General features: G+C 41.3%; 1 protein-coding gene across 5 annotated transcripts in view; it reads left to right on the forward strand.

The window, feature by feature from the left end:
- Positions 1-18,597, forward strand: part of FAM13C (family with sequence similarity 13 member C) — a 120,803-nt gene that overhangs the window by 96,127 nt on the left and 6,079 nt on the right. For 3 of the 5 annotated variants that reach the window (XM_084904809.1, XM_084904810.1, XM_084904806.1), the window contains 6 exons: positions 4,017-4,227; positions 5,299-5,437; positions 12,225-12,306; positions 13,775-13,980; positions 16,847-16,942; positions 18,277-18,473. In XM_084904809.1, coding sequence (XP_084760935.1) covers positions 4,017-4,227; positions 5,299-5,437; positions 12,225-12,306; positions 13,775-13,980; positions 16,847-16,942; positions 18,277-18,473 — 931 coding nt within the window. The remainder of the gene's footprint in view (positions 1-4,016; positions 4,228-5,298; positions 5,438-12,224; positions 12,307-13,774; positions 13,981-16,846; positions 16,943-18,276; positions 18,474-18,597) is intronic. The other 2 variants (XM_084904807.1, XM_084904808.1) reach the window with 2 other exon arrangements.

Below are 18,597 nucleotides of genomic sequence, written 5' to 3' on the forward strand. Positions count from 1 at the left end.
GAGAGTACAGGCACGCCGTGCCTCCTGGTTCCCTGACCCCTCCCTCTAAGCCATGCTGCATCACACCGCAGGCCCTGGCAAAGCTGTCCGTTCCTTGAGAAGGAAAAGTCATGTGCCCCCAGGGGACCATTGGCAGCCACCCGAGTTAATTCTGCCATCAGCTTCTCCCTGTTGGGGACGAGTCTCCTGGTGGCCTGGGCTCTCTGTTCCCAGACGGCAGCAGTGATGGCTGCTCAGCATCCACGCTGGCCTCTCCGGAACAAGGAGCTCAGTGATTCCGTCTGCACAAGAGCACATGTAGACATGCTCCAGCTGATTTGATCAAGCCTTCTCAGCTCCAATGGGAAGTTTGGACAAAGACCTAAGATGATTCCGAATGACGAGTTTTTGACTGTTGGTTTTCAATGGGTCACTTTGGGACGTTTCTGGCTCACTGGTCCTGTCCGTGGTGAGGTAGAAGCATGGGGATCAGGATGCTAATTAGGCAGCGCTGGTAAATTATTTGCATGCACCAAGGAAGCAGATGCCATGTAACTGGAGGTTTACAGCTACTATTGCAGTGCAGTTAAAAAAAGAGCCATTCAGCCGAAACTGGTTTGGCTCAATGGATAGAGCATCGGCTTGGGGACTGAAAGGTCCCGGGTTCGATTCCGGTCAAGGGCATGTACCTTGGTTGTGGGCACATCCCCAGTAGGGGGTGTGCAAGAGGCAGCTGATCGATGACTCTCTCTCATCGATGTTTCTCATTATCTTTCTCCCTTCCTCTCTGTACAAAATCAATAAAATATACTAAAAAAAAAAAAAAAAAAGAGCCATTCATAGTAATCTGGAATTCTATGAAGTTACATCTTGGGACTCCAGGTTTCAGAAGCTAAGCCCTTTTCTTACTGCTACCTCAGTCATATGGCTGGGTACCCTAAGCCTCCCCCCCCCCCCCCCCCCCGCCCCCCTGTTGTGGCCTTAGAAAACAGCACCAAGAGACTCTTATGAGTTTGAAGCGGGGTCGGCCGGGGGTGGGGGAGATTGAAGAAGGGGGTGGTCACAGCTGAGCTGAAGGATTGAAGGCTTCAGACCTTTCCCATTTTCATGGAAACATGCCTGTTCCAGGTACTTGCTAAAGATTATTTTCTTCCCTGATATTATCATCAAAAGATACTACCCAGAAACAGGTAATAGGAATAAAATACATTTCAGATGGTTTAAGCCTGTTGTTTTAAGAAAAGGATTTGGGAAAGGAACCCAGATGGCTCCTGCTGGGTTTTGAAGGTGATTGTTAGTGTATGCTGTGATTTATTGATTAGTAATTCTTTAGGGCTCCTGCCAGAACCACACTGTTTGGGGGTAAATTATTCTTAGCAAGAGTGTTGCCTGTGGTGAGTTGTGTCAGTCACAGCAGCACACACCTTGCCTGTGGGTCTGGGCCGTCGCATCCATCTACTCTAGCTCTTCCCCAGCCTTCATCCTGCTCAGTTCTGACCAGCCTCAGCCACTGTCCGTGAGCTTCAAAGGCACCCTCGGAGAAGTCAGTCACACTCGTGGTCTACAGTCCAACAGGAAGATACCAACTGAAAACACACAAGAACCTAATCAGACCTTTGATGCTGACACAAAGCATCATTTCTGGCTCTACAGAACACAAGTCGTTCTAAACCTGATTAAGATTCACCTGGTACCAAATTATGATCAGTGTTTATTTTGTAAGAGTGGATTGTCAGTATTTTCAGATTCTGCTTTCTCACCCAGATAATCTGTGTTTTTCCTCTTTCTTTGGGGTAGTAGGAGTAAGAGAGAGCCTCTGGTTGTCCTGACTTGTTTGCTGGGTGTAACTGAAAAAGAGCTGGTTTTGGTTGCTTGCTGAGTAACTGTACGGAGCCCTCCGAGGGAGAGACTCGTGTCCTAACATTCCTCGTTTTGCTTGCCGACTTCTATAACATGGTTGCCCACATCTAGACCGACCCAGGGGTGGGGAGCTAATGAGCTCATTTAAAAAGGGAATGAATAATTACAGTGAGAATCAGGCACAGGGCTGTCTAAAGCACAAAGAGTGATTGGAGAAGGTTTTGTCCTTGTGTTTTGTTTCTGTCCAAAATGAAATGTTTCCTAAAATTTTGGAGAAGAAACAGAATCATTCGAATTTCACCCTACTTTGTAGGTGCTATGCAGCTTCTTTGATCCTTTAGTGCATTTATTTCTACACCTAAATCTATGATATATACAGACAGTCCTTGGGTTACGTTGGACTTGTTGTTTGTTGTTTTGTGGTTGCATCGCCATTTCCCATTTATTTAAAAAAGTTCCATCATTTCAATGTATGTACATATGTGCTTTATGTTTTTTTTTATTTATTTACCACAAGTAAAGGTCAGGAATTGTTATATTTCTTTTAATTTGTTTTATTGTTTCACTTCACTACTGCTGTGTATGTGCTCCATGTGAATGACATAGGTGCTTACGTAGGTGGGTTCCAACTTACAGTGAAAATCACGTTACATTGTGCCGTAGGAACTGATCTCTGACGTAATTCAAGGATCTAATGTGTGTGTTATAATTTCTGTTCTATTTTGAAATCTGTGTTTTTCATGTAGCACATTTTGAACATTATTCCATGTTGATAAGCAGAGTTCTCCATCTTTTTAATGACTGCTGAATATGTTTCTGTCTGGGGACTCCTCTCTTCCTTTTTTTTTTGTTTTCTCCTCTCTCTTACTTCACTGGCAATTGTATTACCTCTTTTCTTCCTCCTAGTCTATCATCCTTTGTCCCAGCTTCATTTTATTGTGTTTTTTCTCTTTCTTTCACTAAACATTTTGTAATTCATCCTTCAACATAATACAAACAAGAGACCCGATGCACGAAATTTGTGCAAGAGCAGGCCTTCCTTACCCCAGCTGCTGGCATTGGCTTCCCTCTGGCATCCTAGACCCAGGCTCCCCTCCTGCACCCAGGACCCAGGCTTCCCTCACAGCCCTGGCTTTGTCCAGAACAGTGATTCCCAAAGTGGTCTATATCGACCCCCAGGGGTCTATGGCAACCTGCAAGGGGTCTACGTCAGCGAAAAAAAAATTTGGGGGTCCATGAAATGAAAATGGGGATCCACGATAGTGGAACTCAACATACACTGATAGTACCTATTTACTTACATCATATTATCTTATAATATAAAAACATATAAATTATTTATAAAAGTACCTATGAAGTAAAAAATTTATTATATATGTTTATAAAATTGTGTAAGTTGTAGGATAAAAACCTGCACATAATGATATACCAGTATCATTTTGTTACAAGTATACGCGCAGTAAACATTCTTGCCAATTTTTGTCTCAAAGCTTCGCGAACTTGCACCGACTTGTTCAATTCATCACTCTATAAATATGAATGTGAGAAAAATACGTTCATTCGTTTCCTGAATCTTGAATAGGAAAGTGCTGAGAAAATATTTAAAAAAAATATAAACTGGTAGTTTATCATACAAATTATAGTGAATCAGTGTTATTTTGTTTGAGAATGCCGGAGAAAAGTAGGTACATTATTTTTTATTAAATTTTAACACTAAACTTCACTACAGTTAGAAATTTACAAAAAAATCAATATCAGGTAACTAGGGGGTCTACCCAAAACCGAAAAACATGGCAAGGGGTCTACGGCACAAACAAGTTTGGGAACCTCTGGTCCCAAAAGGTCATCTGGTCTAATCAGCATATTATGCTTTTATCATTATAGATAATATGAAATAGAGGATTTTTGTAGTTTTGGGCTATGCTGATTCTATTACTCATACTGAAACAATTTGTGTTTCCATTCTGTTGTTGCTGGTGGCTTTGCACACAATTGTTTTTTTTATCATGGTTCTGTGAGAACAAACATGACAGTGTTTTGAAAGCCTTCATATCCCCAGAAGGAAGAAATGACAAAGAGGCAAGAGAGAATGACTGTTGATGATCCTTATTTAGGAATATGACAGTCTCAAGCCCTCTCTCCCTTCTGAGTCTTGATGACTTACCTTGTTTCCTCAGACCCTGCGCCAGTCCACAAAGACGGGCAGAATGGAGCAGACAGTGCACCGGAAGACCTCCAGCCTTTGGGGACCAGCCGGCTGCTCTATCACATCACTGACGGCGACAACCCGCTGCTGTCACCGCGATGCTCCATCTTCAGCCAAAGCCAGAGATTCAACTTAGACCCCGAATCAGCCCCTTCTCCACCCAGCGCTCAGCAGTTTATGATGTGAGCAAACCTTGTTTTTGTTCTTGTCTTCATTTCATGCAGTTTTTTTTAAATACTATATTTACAAATCCAAATGAAGTGTGTCTGGAACAGTGCAAACGTGACTACCAAATGCAACTGTGAGACCTGAACAATAAATGGCAAATATCTGTACTTTCCAGCTGGGAATGCTGTTTCAGGCCTTATTATCTCAGGAGGAGATGGTCATGATATACAGGCCACCCCAGGGCTTGTACATTTGAACATTTTTTTTTTTTTTTTTTGGTGAAATGACTAGAATCCTAGGTATGTATATGCATGTGCAAATATCAGGAATATCATTCTTCATGAGTTCAGTATTCTTTCCATGTCCACCAGTGGCTTCCATGGATGGACTGTAGCAGTGTTTAGTTGTCCACCCCAATTTCTCCTTAAGTGGGAGCTTAAAATAGCTGCCCACCCCTAAGAAAAAGTGTGGAACTATGTGTTCTTGCCTTTTTTACTTAAGTTCCACAAATAATTTTGATTTGAGAGCTAAAGTGAGATTTCCTTAGCTAAAATACCTGCAGAAAATCTCTAGTATCTCCTTAACTTCTGTTGCTATTCATGAATTTATTCAAACCTGGGCTTATGGACTATATATTGATAGACTTGAGGGAGATAGTGAATTACTGTTACTATAAAATGTGTGTCATGTGAGAAGTTGGATGCATTTTCTGAAGAAGAGGCCCATACCTTTTATCCGATTTGCAAAGGCTCTGTTATGTCAACGTTAACCACTCACCTAAATCTTCCCTGGAAATGTTGGTAGTTGTGGCTCATGCACGCTATTGAAGATAATCCTACAATAGGACTGTCTCTTCTTAATTTTAGATGGGTCTCTTCCAATCTTTATGAAATGTATTTCTTGAACTAATATTCTGAGCTAATAATTATATATTAAAGTCCCTGCTGACACTGATCGGGGGCATCCATTGATGAGCAGATGCCATGGCAGACGCATCAAAAAATGAGTGGTTTGTAGATCAGCAGCGGCATTTACTGGAAGACCGTTGGTTTTGCTTATTCTTTCTCTCCCTGTGATCACTGCAGGCCCCGGAGTTCTTCACGGTGCAGCTGTAGTGGTGGCAAGGAGCCCCAGACCGTTGCCCAGCTCACCAAGCACATCCAGAGCCTCAAGAGGAAAATTCGGAAATTTGAAGAGAAATTTGAACAAGAAAAGAAATACCGGGTAAGGACTAGAGGGTTTTAAATAAGAGCATGGTTTTTGTAAAGAGATGCGTTGGCTTTTCTGTCTTTCCTGTTCGGTACCATTTTGTATGAGGGACAGCTCTCATTTCATTGGCCAGCCCAGGACCCATCCTAAATTGAGTTCCCATCTTGGGTCTGTCTTGTTTTCACATGCTATTGTCAGTTGATATCCACTAAGATAGCTACTAGTAATTAATTACAGTGCTATTTTAAAAATAATTTAATTACTGATCTCTCCTCTTTGCCCCTCAAGGAACCTTACTATCACTAGTGTTTCTAGGAATTAAAGTTTGAAAAGCTTTTGAATTATGTTTTTATTTTTCCCTTTAACCCTTTTCCATTTGCATTTTGATAAGAACTTATTAATGACCTAAAGGACAGAATCTCTAATTGAACATAATGAGAGAGTTCTCTTTGACATGAGAGTGCATCCTAGTTGATGGATGAGGGCCTCTCAAGTGACATTTGTTCAGGCCACTCATAAGAACACCCTGATCTGTCCTTTCCTGTCAGAGAGACACTGGCTGCCTGCTGGTGTTGCAGTGTAGAATTCATTTTTTTTTAAAGCTTAATTATTTTTTATTTTATTGTTGACAGTATTATAGATGTCTCCTACCTCTTCCCCTCTCCACTGTACTCCCTCTGCCCAGCCCCTACTGACACCTCTAGGTCTTCACCACCCTATTATTCATGTCTATGATCTATGTATATAAGATCTTTGGTTTATCTCCTTGTCCAATTGTTTTCTTACATAAGAAACAGTAGAGTCAGAGGTACATGTCTTGGTAGCCAATGCTAGTTTTATTTTTTTAATTCTCCCCTGAGGATATGTGTTTTTTTTTTAATTGATTTTAGAGAGAGAGAGAGAGGAAAAGAGAGGGAGATATATATAGAGAAAAACATTGATCAGCTGCCTCCTGTACACACCCTGACTGGGGATTGAACCAGCAACCTAGGTATGTGCCCTGACCGAGAATCGAACCTGTGACCTTTTGGGATGCTCCAACTGAGCCACACTGGCCTGGGCAATGCTAGTTTTATTTATTCTCTGTAATGGTGACCATGTCATAGAGAAAATTCATGTTCATGTAGAAATGCACAAAGATACAGGGTCTTTGGCAGAGAGCCCAGATCAGCTTGTTATAAGAATAAAAGAGAACAGGGAATAACGTCTCATACATCTTGAAATATTGAAGGGCTCACTAAGCGCTTGGTACAGGGGTAATCGGCAGGTCTCCGTGAAGGTGGGATAAGTTCTGGGAAGGAAGGCGAGAGTGGGGGATGTGCCACTCCTGTTCTGTCTTGTATTTCCTACAGTGGGTTTAAGTTTACTAAGGGAATGGTGTTTAGCTTTGCAAAATGGAGAGAAAAATCCGATTGACTTTCAGGACAACCTAAGTTGGGGTATTAAAAATTATTCCCTTCTTTGAAGCCAGGGAGTTACAGCTACGCATTGTCCTTTATAGAGCAGGAGGGTGCTCTACACATTGAGAGTATAGGTAAGGCGACTGAGGCCCAGCGAAGAGCTTATAACTTGCTTAATGTAGTTCTGCTCTGTCAGCTCAGGCTTGGGCGGTAGACTGAGTTCGAGTAGGTTTTACAATGGAGGAGTAGAGGCCAAATTCATAATAACCACATTTGGAAAGCTCTAGGTTTCCTGAGAGAAGCTGACTCTCTCTGTTTGCTGCTGGAGTGTTAGTGGATCTGTGATGCCCTCACGTTGGATACTGTTGAGTGACAAGTAGGGGCCTCCATTCCCAAACCCTGTCAATAATTCTTACTCTGCAGTTCGTGAGTCAGACTGGTCTGGATTTGAATCCAGCACAGACACTCAGCAATTTTATAACTTGGGACTTGTTTCTTTGCCTTTCTGAGTCTCTGTTTATCCATCTGTAAAGTGGAGTTAATATCAGTAATGACTTCAGAAGTTTGTGAGCATTAAGTGAAGGAGTACACAAATAAACTTATTACAGTGTTTAGCACAATGGGAGTCAGTGGTCCTAGATAGTATCCACTCTTGAATCTATTTAAGTGATGTTGGAGCAGGCAGAAACGGAAGGAAAACCATACACATTAGATTCTGCTAGACATTTCTGCATGCAGTCACAGACCCTGTTACTTTTTCTCAACTATAATGGCACCTAGCACCTGCCTGTTTTAGAAGAGAATGTCTCCTGGTACCTTCTTTGACTAGAGGAGCTTTGGCGCCAGAGCAGACACAGGCCCACGCAGGTAGACACTCACACATGCACATGGATAGATCAACGCAGTAGGGCTGAGAGGCTTCATGCTCACCCCTGCTTCAGCGTGTGTCAGTCTGTGGGGTCATCAGAACCTGCCATTGTCTCAGGAAACCGGGCCTCTCCTCTCCCTTCCTGTCAGGGTGCCAGCTGTGCTGAGAGGTTGGACATCTCAGTGGGCTTTCATTGGATGCTGTGGGTAAGGCATTCCCTTCCTGGCAGCCTGACCATGGAATTAATAGCACCCATTGCTAATTTTTGAACCTGAGCTCCTGCCAGGCTTCTGTGCTTGCTAGTCTGAGGCCCTGGTATAACATACAGTACATCTTTCCCTCTCTGTCGAGTAACCACCTTGCATTCCTATCCAAGACCATGTTTATTCCCTACAACTGATTTTACATTTAACTATCGTTAGCCCCATAGATCTAAAAAAGGCTGCTGTAGCTAGATGTCCACTTTTACTGTAGTTAAAGAAGTTTGAATGGGAAGAGTTCAGACAGTCTTATTTCTTACTTGACCATTGAGAAACTGAGGCCCAGAGAAGGGAAATGACTTCTCTAGGATCAGACAGGAAAGATTTGATCTAGCCAGACAATAATTCAGGTATTTTCATTCCTAACCTAGAAATCTTTCTAAACTGCTGTTAGCAGACCACAATTCTGGGCCAGTGATCCCCTCAGTATATAACTCTGGAACCCCATTTTTATTTCCCTGAACAAAATCTACAATGTAATATCTGAGTGTATGGCTTTTTTTTGGGGGGGGGGGAGGGATCCTTTTAAACTGGAATTATTCAGTTCAAAAATTAAAAAGCTTAAAGATTCAAAACCTGTGCATGAAAACTTTCCATGTGATTTGAAAGCTGCTACCCTTGTGAGCTTGATTTAACCTCATTTGAAATATCCCCCAAGAGCAGGGAAATAAAAAATTCATTCCAGAAAATTTCAAACTTTAAAACATTTTGTCAGAAGATTTTGTTTTTGTTTTTAACAGTATTTCAAAAGATGGCATTAACTATGTGGAGCCTATCCAGTGAAAAAAAGACAAGTTTCAAAGACTGATTCTTTAGGTCAGAGTGGAGAATTCTGTGAGGATTTAGAGAAACAAAATGTACATTGACTGCCCATATAATGGGATCTGTACTTGATATACATCCCAAAGCCAAAGTACCGGAGACTGTATGTCAAGGAAGTAGCACAGGGCCTCATTCTAGCCAACCATGGATAGGACCAAGCTCCGTTCGATATTTTGGAGGGGTGCCCCCATCTCACTCTCCAAGGTCCTGAAACCAGGGCTTCCCTTTTGGAAGCCATAGTATCCCTTCTAAACTCCCCTGGGGAAAATAATCACTGTCAATCATCTTTTCCATCCTGATTTAGAAAGCATGGTTTTTACGTCACTCTAGGAGTGACAGAAGCATGTCTGGTGTTTCACAATTAATCTAATTAATCCCTAATAGCACATTTGATGGCCCTGTCACACAAGCAGTTTTCCCCTTTGAAGTTGAGAGGAACACAGTCATCTCCCTAAGCCTCTGTCTCACCAAAAACTCTATGTTACATGGAGTTAGTGGACCCATAAAGAAACATGGCAGAGCCCCTAGACTTGGCCACAAGCAGTGCACGTGGTTCTTTTATTATGATGTTTATGATTAAGTTATCATGAACGCTACTCTATATTTCTATGTATATTCCTCAGTTCAAAGTAACTATTAATCTTGTTGAGCCTGCATTTTAGTTAACAGGGTGGCCTCAACTCTTTTAAGAAAGTTTCTTACTGATCAATGGGGATGGAGGCTCAGTATGTTTGGCTCTTATCTCCTACTTTCTCTTTTCTGTAGAAAATCCACTTTTATGCTCTGTGAAGAAATTCAGAAATCAAGGTGAATGATTTATATTAACAGAGTCATGTCCTTCTAAAATAAAACATATATTGTTATTTTCATACCCTAGTATGTATGATTAATTACTTGGTAGGACAAAAATACCCGTATGGGTTGGGAGCAGCCAGGCCCAGAGCAGCCGGGCCCAGAGCAGCCGGGTCGGGAGCAGCCAGGCCCAGAGCAGCAGCAACCAAGCCCAGAGCAGCCAGGCCGGGAATGGCCAGGCCCAGAGCGGCCGGGCCCGGAGCAGCTGGGTCAGGAGCAGCCAGGCCCAGAGCAGCAGCAGCCAAGCCCGGAGCAGCCAGGCCGGGAGTGGCCAGGCCGGGAGCAGCCAGGCCAGGAGCTGCTGGGCCCGGAGCACCTGGGCCTAGAGCACCCAGGACGGAAGCAGCCAGGCCTGGAGCAGCAGCAGCCAGGCTGGGAGTGGCCAGGCCCGAAGCAGCCGGGCCTGGAGTAGCTGGGCCCAGAGCAGCCGGGTTGGGAGCAGCCAGGGGTGAAGCAGCAGCAGCCAGGCCCAGAGAAGCCAGGCCGGGAGTGGCCGGGCCCGGAGCGGCTGGGCCCGGAGCAGCCGGGCCCAGAGCAGCCGGGTCGGGAGCAGCCAGGCCCAGAGCAGCAGCAGCCAGGCCCGAGTGGCAGGGGCCAGACCCGGAGCAGCTGGTTGTGGAATGGACCAGAGCAACAGAGGCCAAGCCCGGAGCAGCCAGGCCCGAAACAGCTTACTCCTCGCCTGCCCATGCCCCAGGGCTGCCTCTCAGACATGGCTGGAAACTTTTGGGGGAACTGGAGGGTCTGCTGAATCAAGTGATGAAGACTTAGATCTGGATGTGTTGAGTTATTATAGCGCTGGGGTGTTGATCTGTGAGTGCCTTGTGTGGGGTCTGGATGAGGTTGGTTGACCTATTTGGAAGTGTCTTTTGTGTGAAGTGTATCCTTGGGCATGTGGAGGTATTATTGATTTGAGAAAATACTAAGTAATTGATTTACTACCTGAAAAATTTAAAGTTCTGAAAGTTTAAGGTATCTTGCCAAAAAGAGGTTTTAAAGCTAACACCTTAATTTCAATGGAGAAAGGGGAGGACAAGCCCTTCCCACCCAGAACAGGTAATCCAATTCCAGCCAGCAGCTATCTTAAAACAATGTGTCCATTTACATTGGAATGGCTACTAGCCTAAGGGCAAGTTTACATGTAAACAAGTTTGCTTCTCAGTTCCCAGGGCAGAAAAAACAAGGTTTAAAATTATTAGATTTTATTAATTAAAAAAAAAACAACAAAAAAAAAACACAAGGAAATTAAAAAACCTGATGAACAATATCAACTGTTGATTATAATAGAATCAGAGAAACGGGAGGGTAGTGCACTGACAATTCTAGGGGGAAAAGGGGAGTGGTGGATGCGGGAAGAGACTGAACATAGACTGTGCACCTATGGATGATGACAATGGGGGGTGGGAACCTGGTGGAGGGGGGAAGAAATGAGGAACCTTTGTAATAATATGAACAATAAAGATTGATTAAAAAAAAATACCCATATGTATTTGTTTGTTGGTGAAGATGTATTCAGTGTTTCTTTGAAGGTCTGGTAGTAACACTGCTACCTACCATCCCTGTTAGTAATAATAATAATATTTGTAATTCTAACTAACACATCTATAGTGTTAAGAGTATGCCTGGGGTGTTTTTCAGTGTTTTGCATATATTAACTAATTTATTCCTCACATCATCCCTATGAGGGAAATGTGATTATAATTCTCATTTGATGCTGAAACTGAGGGACAGAGAGACTAAATACTTTTCTCAAGGTTACACACATATGATTAAGCTTAATGTTAAGTTGATACTGAGTCTATAAACAGTGGAAGTCTGGGTGTTACCCTGACATACTGACTTCCCAGACTACTGTCAGGTTTTAGAGAACCTCGGGTCTCCTTTGTTCAGCGTGGAGAATATAACTGATAGGAGCTAAATATTCAGTATTCTCCAGGCAGGTTGTGGTCAGAAGTCGCAGATGTGAACACAAACAAGTAAGTAACGCTGTTTTGTATCAGTGCATTCATCCACATCAATTAAAAAAAAAAAAGTGCAGGCAGTGTGTGTGTGTGTGTGTGTGTGTGTGTGTATGTGTGTGTGTAGTTGGGGGGTGGCGTGGCCCACAAGGGGACTGAGTTAGACTGCAGGGCATTGGAATGGTTAGGAGGTTGTGAAAATGCTGGGTAACCAGGCTTGTTTAGAAACAATGTCCATGACAAGAATGAAAGTGTAGAGGAAGCAACTCCATCAGCTAGAGCCATGGTCGGCAAACTGCAGCTCGCAAGCCACATGTGGCTCTTTGGCCCCTTGAGTGTGGCTCTTCCACAAAATACCACGGCCTGGGCTAGTCTATTATGAAGAAGTGGCTTTAGAAGTTTAAGTTTTAAAAATTTGGCTCTCAAAAGAAATTTTAATCGCTGTACTGTTGATATTTGGCTCTGTTGACTAATGAGTTTGCCGACCACTGAGCTAGAGTTTTTAATGCCTGAATTTATCTCTCAGCTTTATATATTTTGTTCTGGAACTGTCTTTGTGTGTTGAGCTGTTTTAAAATTTTTCTCTTCTCTTTCTCTTTTTCTTTCCCTCCCTCCCATTCCCATTTCCCCCTCCCTTGGTAGCCTTCACATGGTGACAAGACTTCTAATCCCGAAGTCCTGAAATGGATGAATGATTTGGCTAAAGGTCGCAAACAACTCAAAGGTAAAACCAGCCAAGGGTCTCTTTCCTAAGAAAAGCAGCAGTTAAAATAATGACAATGTGTTTTCTGAGAAAAGAAGCAGTCAAAGTAACGACAAATGTACTCCAGGGCATTTTTAAAAATTCTGTTTCAACTGTGCCCCCTTTAACCTTGTCTCCCACCTAGATTGAAAGCCCCATTTTGAAAATAAAGGGATCTGGGTCTCCTTCATTGTTTGGGGCCCATTTAATAAATCTTTTATAAATAGACTGAGGAACTTGAGACTCGCAAGTGAAATGATGCACTTCAGTGCCAGGCACATTTCAATATGTGGAGCATTAACTTCCCTGGGTTATTGGATTCTTGGATGTTAGAACCAGAAGAGGTCCCAGCAGTCATTTACTTCACATACCACATTGCGCAGATGAGGGCATTTGTGCCCACAGTTTATGTCGCTGGGGAGTGGTGAGCTAAGTGTAAAACTCGGTTCTCTTGCCTCTTAATCTAGTGTTGTTCTTTCTCTGGAGATGGTGGTGTGAGTGTTAATTAAGTCTAAAATCCATTTTAAAGGACTGTAGTTATTTACCAATACAAATTTATTCCTCTCTCCACATTCATTTCACTACTTAGAAACATTGGAGAGTTTCCACATTTTCAGAAGTATGGTGACTAAAGAATTGGAAGGTCATAATAATTCAGTGGTGTTAAACTGGAATGATGTAGCGGGTTTATAAAATATGCAGTGTTTAAACACCACACCAGTGTCTCACTAAAAGCAAACATCAAGCAAAGAAAATGCGCTATGTAATTGAGAAATCAATTTAAATAGCCTCGCTCAAATGACCAGTCCCCTAACATATTGTGAAATGTAATTCCCTGATAAGTCTCAGGTGGCTTTTTAAGTTATGTAGGTTTATATAAAGCCACATTGCAATAGTGGTGGTTCCTAGATTAGAAGAGCTGGCATTAGACAAACTATGACATCTGTGAAGAGGGGGCTGGCTATTTGCACATCCCCTTTCCCATCCCTCTTGCATGTCCTCTGACATTTGCATGTGCAGTGCCTTTCAGAAGTACTTGCATTTCCACAGGGGCTCTTAATGACTGCAAAACTTTCAAAATCCAGGTAAATGAATCTACAAGTATAGAATTTCAGCTGCTACAGTAGGTAACAGGTGAAAACTTTGGGGCCAGGTACCACTGGTCTTCCTTCAGAACTCCTACTTTAACATGTAAACCACTGAGTTGCTCCCACACATAATCCTCCACCTCCATGAGATCCCAGCCTCCATGAGGTCCCTCTACGTTCACATGTCACCGGGAGCTAATGCTGTTAGTCCTGGTGTTAGACTGCCCTTGCCCTATGGAAAGCCACCATCAGCAGTCTTCATTTTTGCTGACTTGGCATAAGGGGTGGGAATTCCTCAAAGTCTCTGTGCTCTTAGAAGGCCCAGTTACCTTGCTCACGGTAACTCATGGCATTTCTCTTAGAACTAAAATTGAAGCTGTCGGAAGAACAAGGAGGTGCTCCCAAAGGGCCTCCTAGAAACCTGTCCTGTGAGCAACCCACGGTCCCCAGAGAAGGGAAGCCAGAAGCTGTGGGCCCTGAGCCCAGCTCCTCGGGAGAGGGGACTCCAGATGCCGTGCTGACTTGCTTGGATAAGAGACAGCAGCTTCCCTTTGAGGAAGATTCTAAGGTACCTCTCCATTTCTTCATGGGACCAACACTTTTCAAAGTATTTTCAAAGTATTGGGAAGCTGTTGAGTGGTTATATATAGGCGGGAAAATGACTTGGTGTGATTTACTTAAAAATTCTTACTGATTGAGGCATGGAGAATAAATCATAGGGGGAAAGAGTGGAAAAGGGAGGGTAAAACAGGTGGCTTGGATTAACATGGTAACCTTGTAGATGGTAAGAAATAAGATATATTCAAAGTATATTTGGGACATAAAATCAAAGGACATGCTGAATTACTGGGTGGGAGAAAGTGAAAAGGAAGCATCCAAGTTAGTGATGGGCTCATTGGGAGTGGAAGTGACAACTCAAGAGGTCTGATTTTGGACATGTTAATTTTAAGATTGTTGAGGAATGGGGTGACCAACCACCCCAGGTTTCCATGGATTGTGCTGCTTTTAACACTGAAAATTCCATGTCTACAAAACACCTCAGTCCTGGGCAAACTGGGATGGTTGGATATCCTACTGAGGCATCAAAGTAAAACAGGGACATGCAACGAGAGTCTAAAGATCAAAGAATAACCTAAGCGTCCTTCAAATGTCATCTTTAAGTGGCAATTTATTTTAATTATTTATAATAAAGTATCTTTTGAACAATTTAATGTCAGAAGCCCCTTCAAATAAACCAAGTATCTGAAGTTTGGTCCTTTAAATAGAGAGCATCTGTACGAGCATGTAGGCCTATCTAAAGCCTCAGTATTGCTCCTGGGAGAGCTTTAACATGTGGGTCTTCAGAGGGAGTCCAGAAGCTACAACAGAGTCAAAGGGAAGACTGTCAATTTTCAAAGTAACTAGTATTATTTCTGGCTCCTCAATTATCTCTTTAGCATTTGAGATGATCTCATTAGATTCAACTCCCCTTCTCCCCCCAATACATTTCATTGTTTTTTATACTTAATTTATTAGGATCTTAAATTATATAAGATCATATAGGTTTCATTGGTTAATAAGATCATATGTTTCAATGTTTCTATGATACATGATCACTATATTGCCTTGTGTACCCACCAAAGTCAAATAATCTTCTCTTACCATATATTTTGCTTCCTGTACCCTCTACTACCCTTCCCTCTCTCTTTGCTCTGGTAACCACCATACTGTTGTGGTGCCTATGAGTTTTCATTTTGTATCCCTCATATGAGTGAAATTACATGATTCTCAGCTTTTTCTGACTTATTTCACTTAGAATAACATTATCAAGGTCCATCCATGTTGTCACAAATGACAGTATTTCATCTTTTCTTATGGCTGAGTTCTATTCCATTGTATATATGTACCATATTTTCTTTATCCAATCTTCTATTGAAGGACTTTGGTTGTATCCATGTCTTGGCCACCATGAATTATGCTAAAATGGACATAATGGTACATATATCTTTGGGAATAAATATTTTCAAATTTTTCAGATAGTTACCCAGAAGAGGGATTGCTGGATTGAACTAGTTTACATTCCCACCAGCAGTGAATAAGGGTGGTTTTCTCCACACCCTCTCCAACACTTATTACTTGTCTTGTTGATAATAGCTATTCTAACAGGTGTGAAGTGGTATTGTTATAATTTTGATTTGCATTTCCCCAATAGTTAGTGAATTTGAGCATCTTTTCATGTATCTATTGGCCATATGTCTTTTTGGGAGAAGTTTCTGATCAGGTCCTTTGTCATGTTTTAATTGGGTTGTTTGATGTTGAGTTATATGAGTTCTTTATATATTTTTGACAGTAAATCTTTGTTTGTAAATATCTCCAATTTGGTCAGTTGCCTCTTTTTCCTTTAAGTTATATGTCTCAGTATTTTTTTTTTTTGTGTGTGTGTGTGTGTGTGAGAGAGATTACCATTAAGTTTATGAAAAAGAAAGTTTTATATATACAGTAATTTGTTAATGCATCTAAAAAACCATCCCCCTTGGAAAATTTGGACCTTTACTCCCTCCCCTTTTATGTCTTGTACTTTAATAAAAGATACCTGGGTGATTATGCTACAGGCTATTTTTATCAATCACCTCTCACTACGTGCCAAAGGAGAACCATTGGTCCAGAATGAAAGGGTGGTTGTGATATGTAGTGAATTAACATGGATACAACAGGGAGGAAAGCAAAGCAAGTAGAGAAGTCCGTCACTTTGGATAGAAGAGGGAGGAAGGTGGATACATAGGTAAAGAGGAAGCTATTTAAACTTTTTATGCACAATGTACCAATAACCTGTTGAAAATAGTGCTGAGAGATGGGTCATATAGCAGAGGGGTGATAGAATGCATTAGTGGAACAAGACATGGAATTTTTTATTTGTAAAGAACTTTGAAATTCTAACCACCTTGTATAGGTAGGAAATTGAGGATTCAGAGAAGTTAATTGCTTATCCAAAATAGTTTTGATGTCAGAGCTAGCCAGTAAGCTAGGATATAATCTGAGCATATAATGATGAAGACCTGAGTGAGATAAATGTTTGTGAATATAATCACAAAAGTCCAGATACAAAACATTTCAGAAGAAAAATCAATAGGTTTTGTTCACCCATTGGTTTTTTAAGAATGAAAAAAATAATTAAAGAACAGACTCCTTACCACTTACACACTGAAGACTCCTTTAAAAAGCTTTAAAAATTTTTTTTCTAAACTAGGACCTATCCTTTAAGAAACTTTTCCTAGGAGAAAATTGGCATGTGCTATACACAGTATCTTATAAATGACTTCCCCCTTTCTAGTTACTATTGCATTATATTTTATAATCCCTTACTTTGAGGATTCAGAACTTTTTTTTTGCCTACTAAAAATATCAAGTTTAATTCCTGTGTGAGAAAGGAACAGTAATTAATTTTTTTTTTTCAGGTAACTAAGCAAGATAAGAACCTCGTAAAGCCTCTTTATGATCGATGCCGGATTATCAAGCAAATCTTGTCAACACCTTCCCTGATTCCAACAATTGTGAGTCAGGATGCTTGCATTAACCAGACCTGTACTTGTGCTTTGGAGTGATGTTTAGTTAGAGAGGCAGTACTATGAAAGTTATAAAGGCACCTTCTTGGCAGTATATGCTGCCAAAAAGGCCAGTTATTAAAAAAAAAATAAAAAAAATAATAGAAGAATGGTCTCTCTCCACACCCATACTCTACTTAATGTGGCTGATGATTAAAACTATTATTAAACAGGAATCTATGGCAACTGTAATATTGAAGTCAGTTTTAACATTCGTTTCCATGCTTGGGTGAGGAGAACAAACCATAGATTTCAGCTTGGCATTGTCTAATTTGCAACACAGCTAGACAGCCTTTCTCTTCTCTGTGTTAGTTAACTTATCTCCCTTAACAAGATAATTGGCTGTTGATATAATGCAACGATTGATATAATGCAACATCTGTTTTTGGTACCATCTGACCATTACTGTAAAGATATAAGTAGATTCATTTCAATAGAAAATATGACTACTGAAATTGAGTTAGACTACTTTTAATAAAGAATGGTTTATGGGGATACAGAACTAGAAAAGCACCACAAACCCTACTTCATCAATATTCAAACAGTCACTTGGTCAATATAAAAGGAAATATTAACAAATATAAATTTAAATATACTTGAGTACATTTATTCTTCCACAGTTTTAAAGACGACAATAACGATTCATAATCTTTGGAATTTTCTTATTAAGTAAATATAATTTAAAATGGGGTATGGTTTTCAGGGTTTTTTTTGTGTGTGTGTGTGTTTTTTCCCCCCCGCAAAAAAAGTCTCTTGGTTGTGATAAGCATTACCAGAACAGCTTAAGGAATAAATAACTTCATTTTGCTTTGACTTTCATAGAACTCTTCCTGAATTTGTCAATTTTCTGAGTATTCTCTGTATTTGATTAGGCCCACACTAAGATCTGACTTAAGGTATTTCTGGATGGCAAGAGGTGTTTTGCCATCCTGACCCATATAACTGTTATGAAGCTGGGGCCCAGAAGGTCTGGGTAAAAGGGAGGGAATGCAGCCCAGAGTATACCATGTCTTGGATGCTTATGCTTTCATTGGCCCAGCAAACAGAGATGGACTTGGCGAACATTTTAGCCCAGCATGGGTATTTCTTTGCTCATTAACTTCCGTAAATTTTTTGATGCAACTGAGGAAGAGTTCCTCTTGGTATTTCTTCTTTTGGTTCTCAGTAGGCATAGGGGTTATCTACTGTTTTCAGGGTGTTTACCTATGGTTCCCTATCCTGTTTTTGCTCCCTCAAGAGGCACTTAGAATTTTGTGACTTCATTTAACTCTGCCCACAATAAGCAGGAGGAAGAGGACTCTGATGAAGACTGTACACAAAGAAACCAACAGCTTTCTTTGCCAAATCCAGCATCTTACCTTCCTGGTGGTGATCACCTCACCTATTCTGGGACTGAACCTGTCAGGGTCCTGCTACCAGATGAAAAGAAAGAAATCAAACCACCAGCCCTCTCCATGTCTAATTTACATGAGGCCACCATGTGAGTATGAATCCTAAAAATGAATGGGGTCACCTTTTAATGCCTTCTGGTCTGTGGTACTTTATGTATACACACAAAATTCAGAAGCGCTATTAGACTTTAGAAAACGCCATCAAACAGAGGG

Source organism: Pipistrellus hanaki (assembly GCF_964339955.1).
Source record: "Pipistrellus hanaki genome assembly, chromosome: 14".
In the NCBI taxonomy this organism is placed as follows: domain Eukaryota; kingdom Metazoa; phylum Chordata; class Mammalia; order Chiroptera; family Vespertilionidae; genus Pipistrellus; species Pipistrellus hanaki.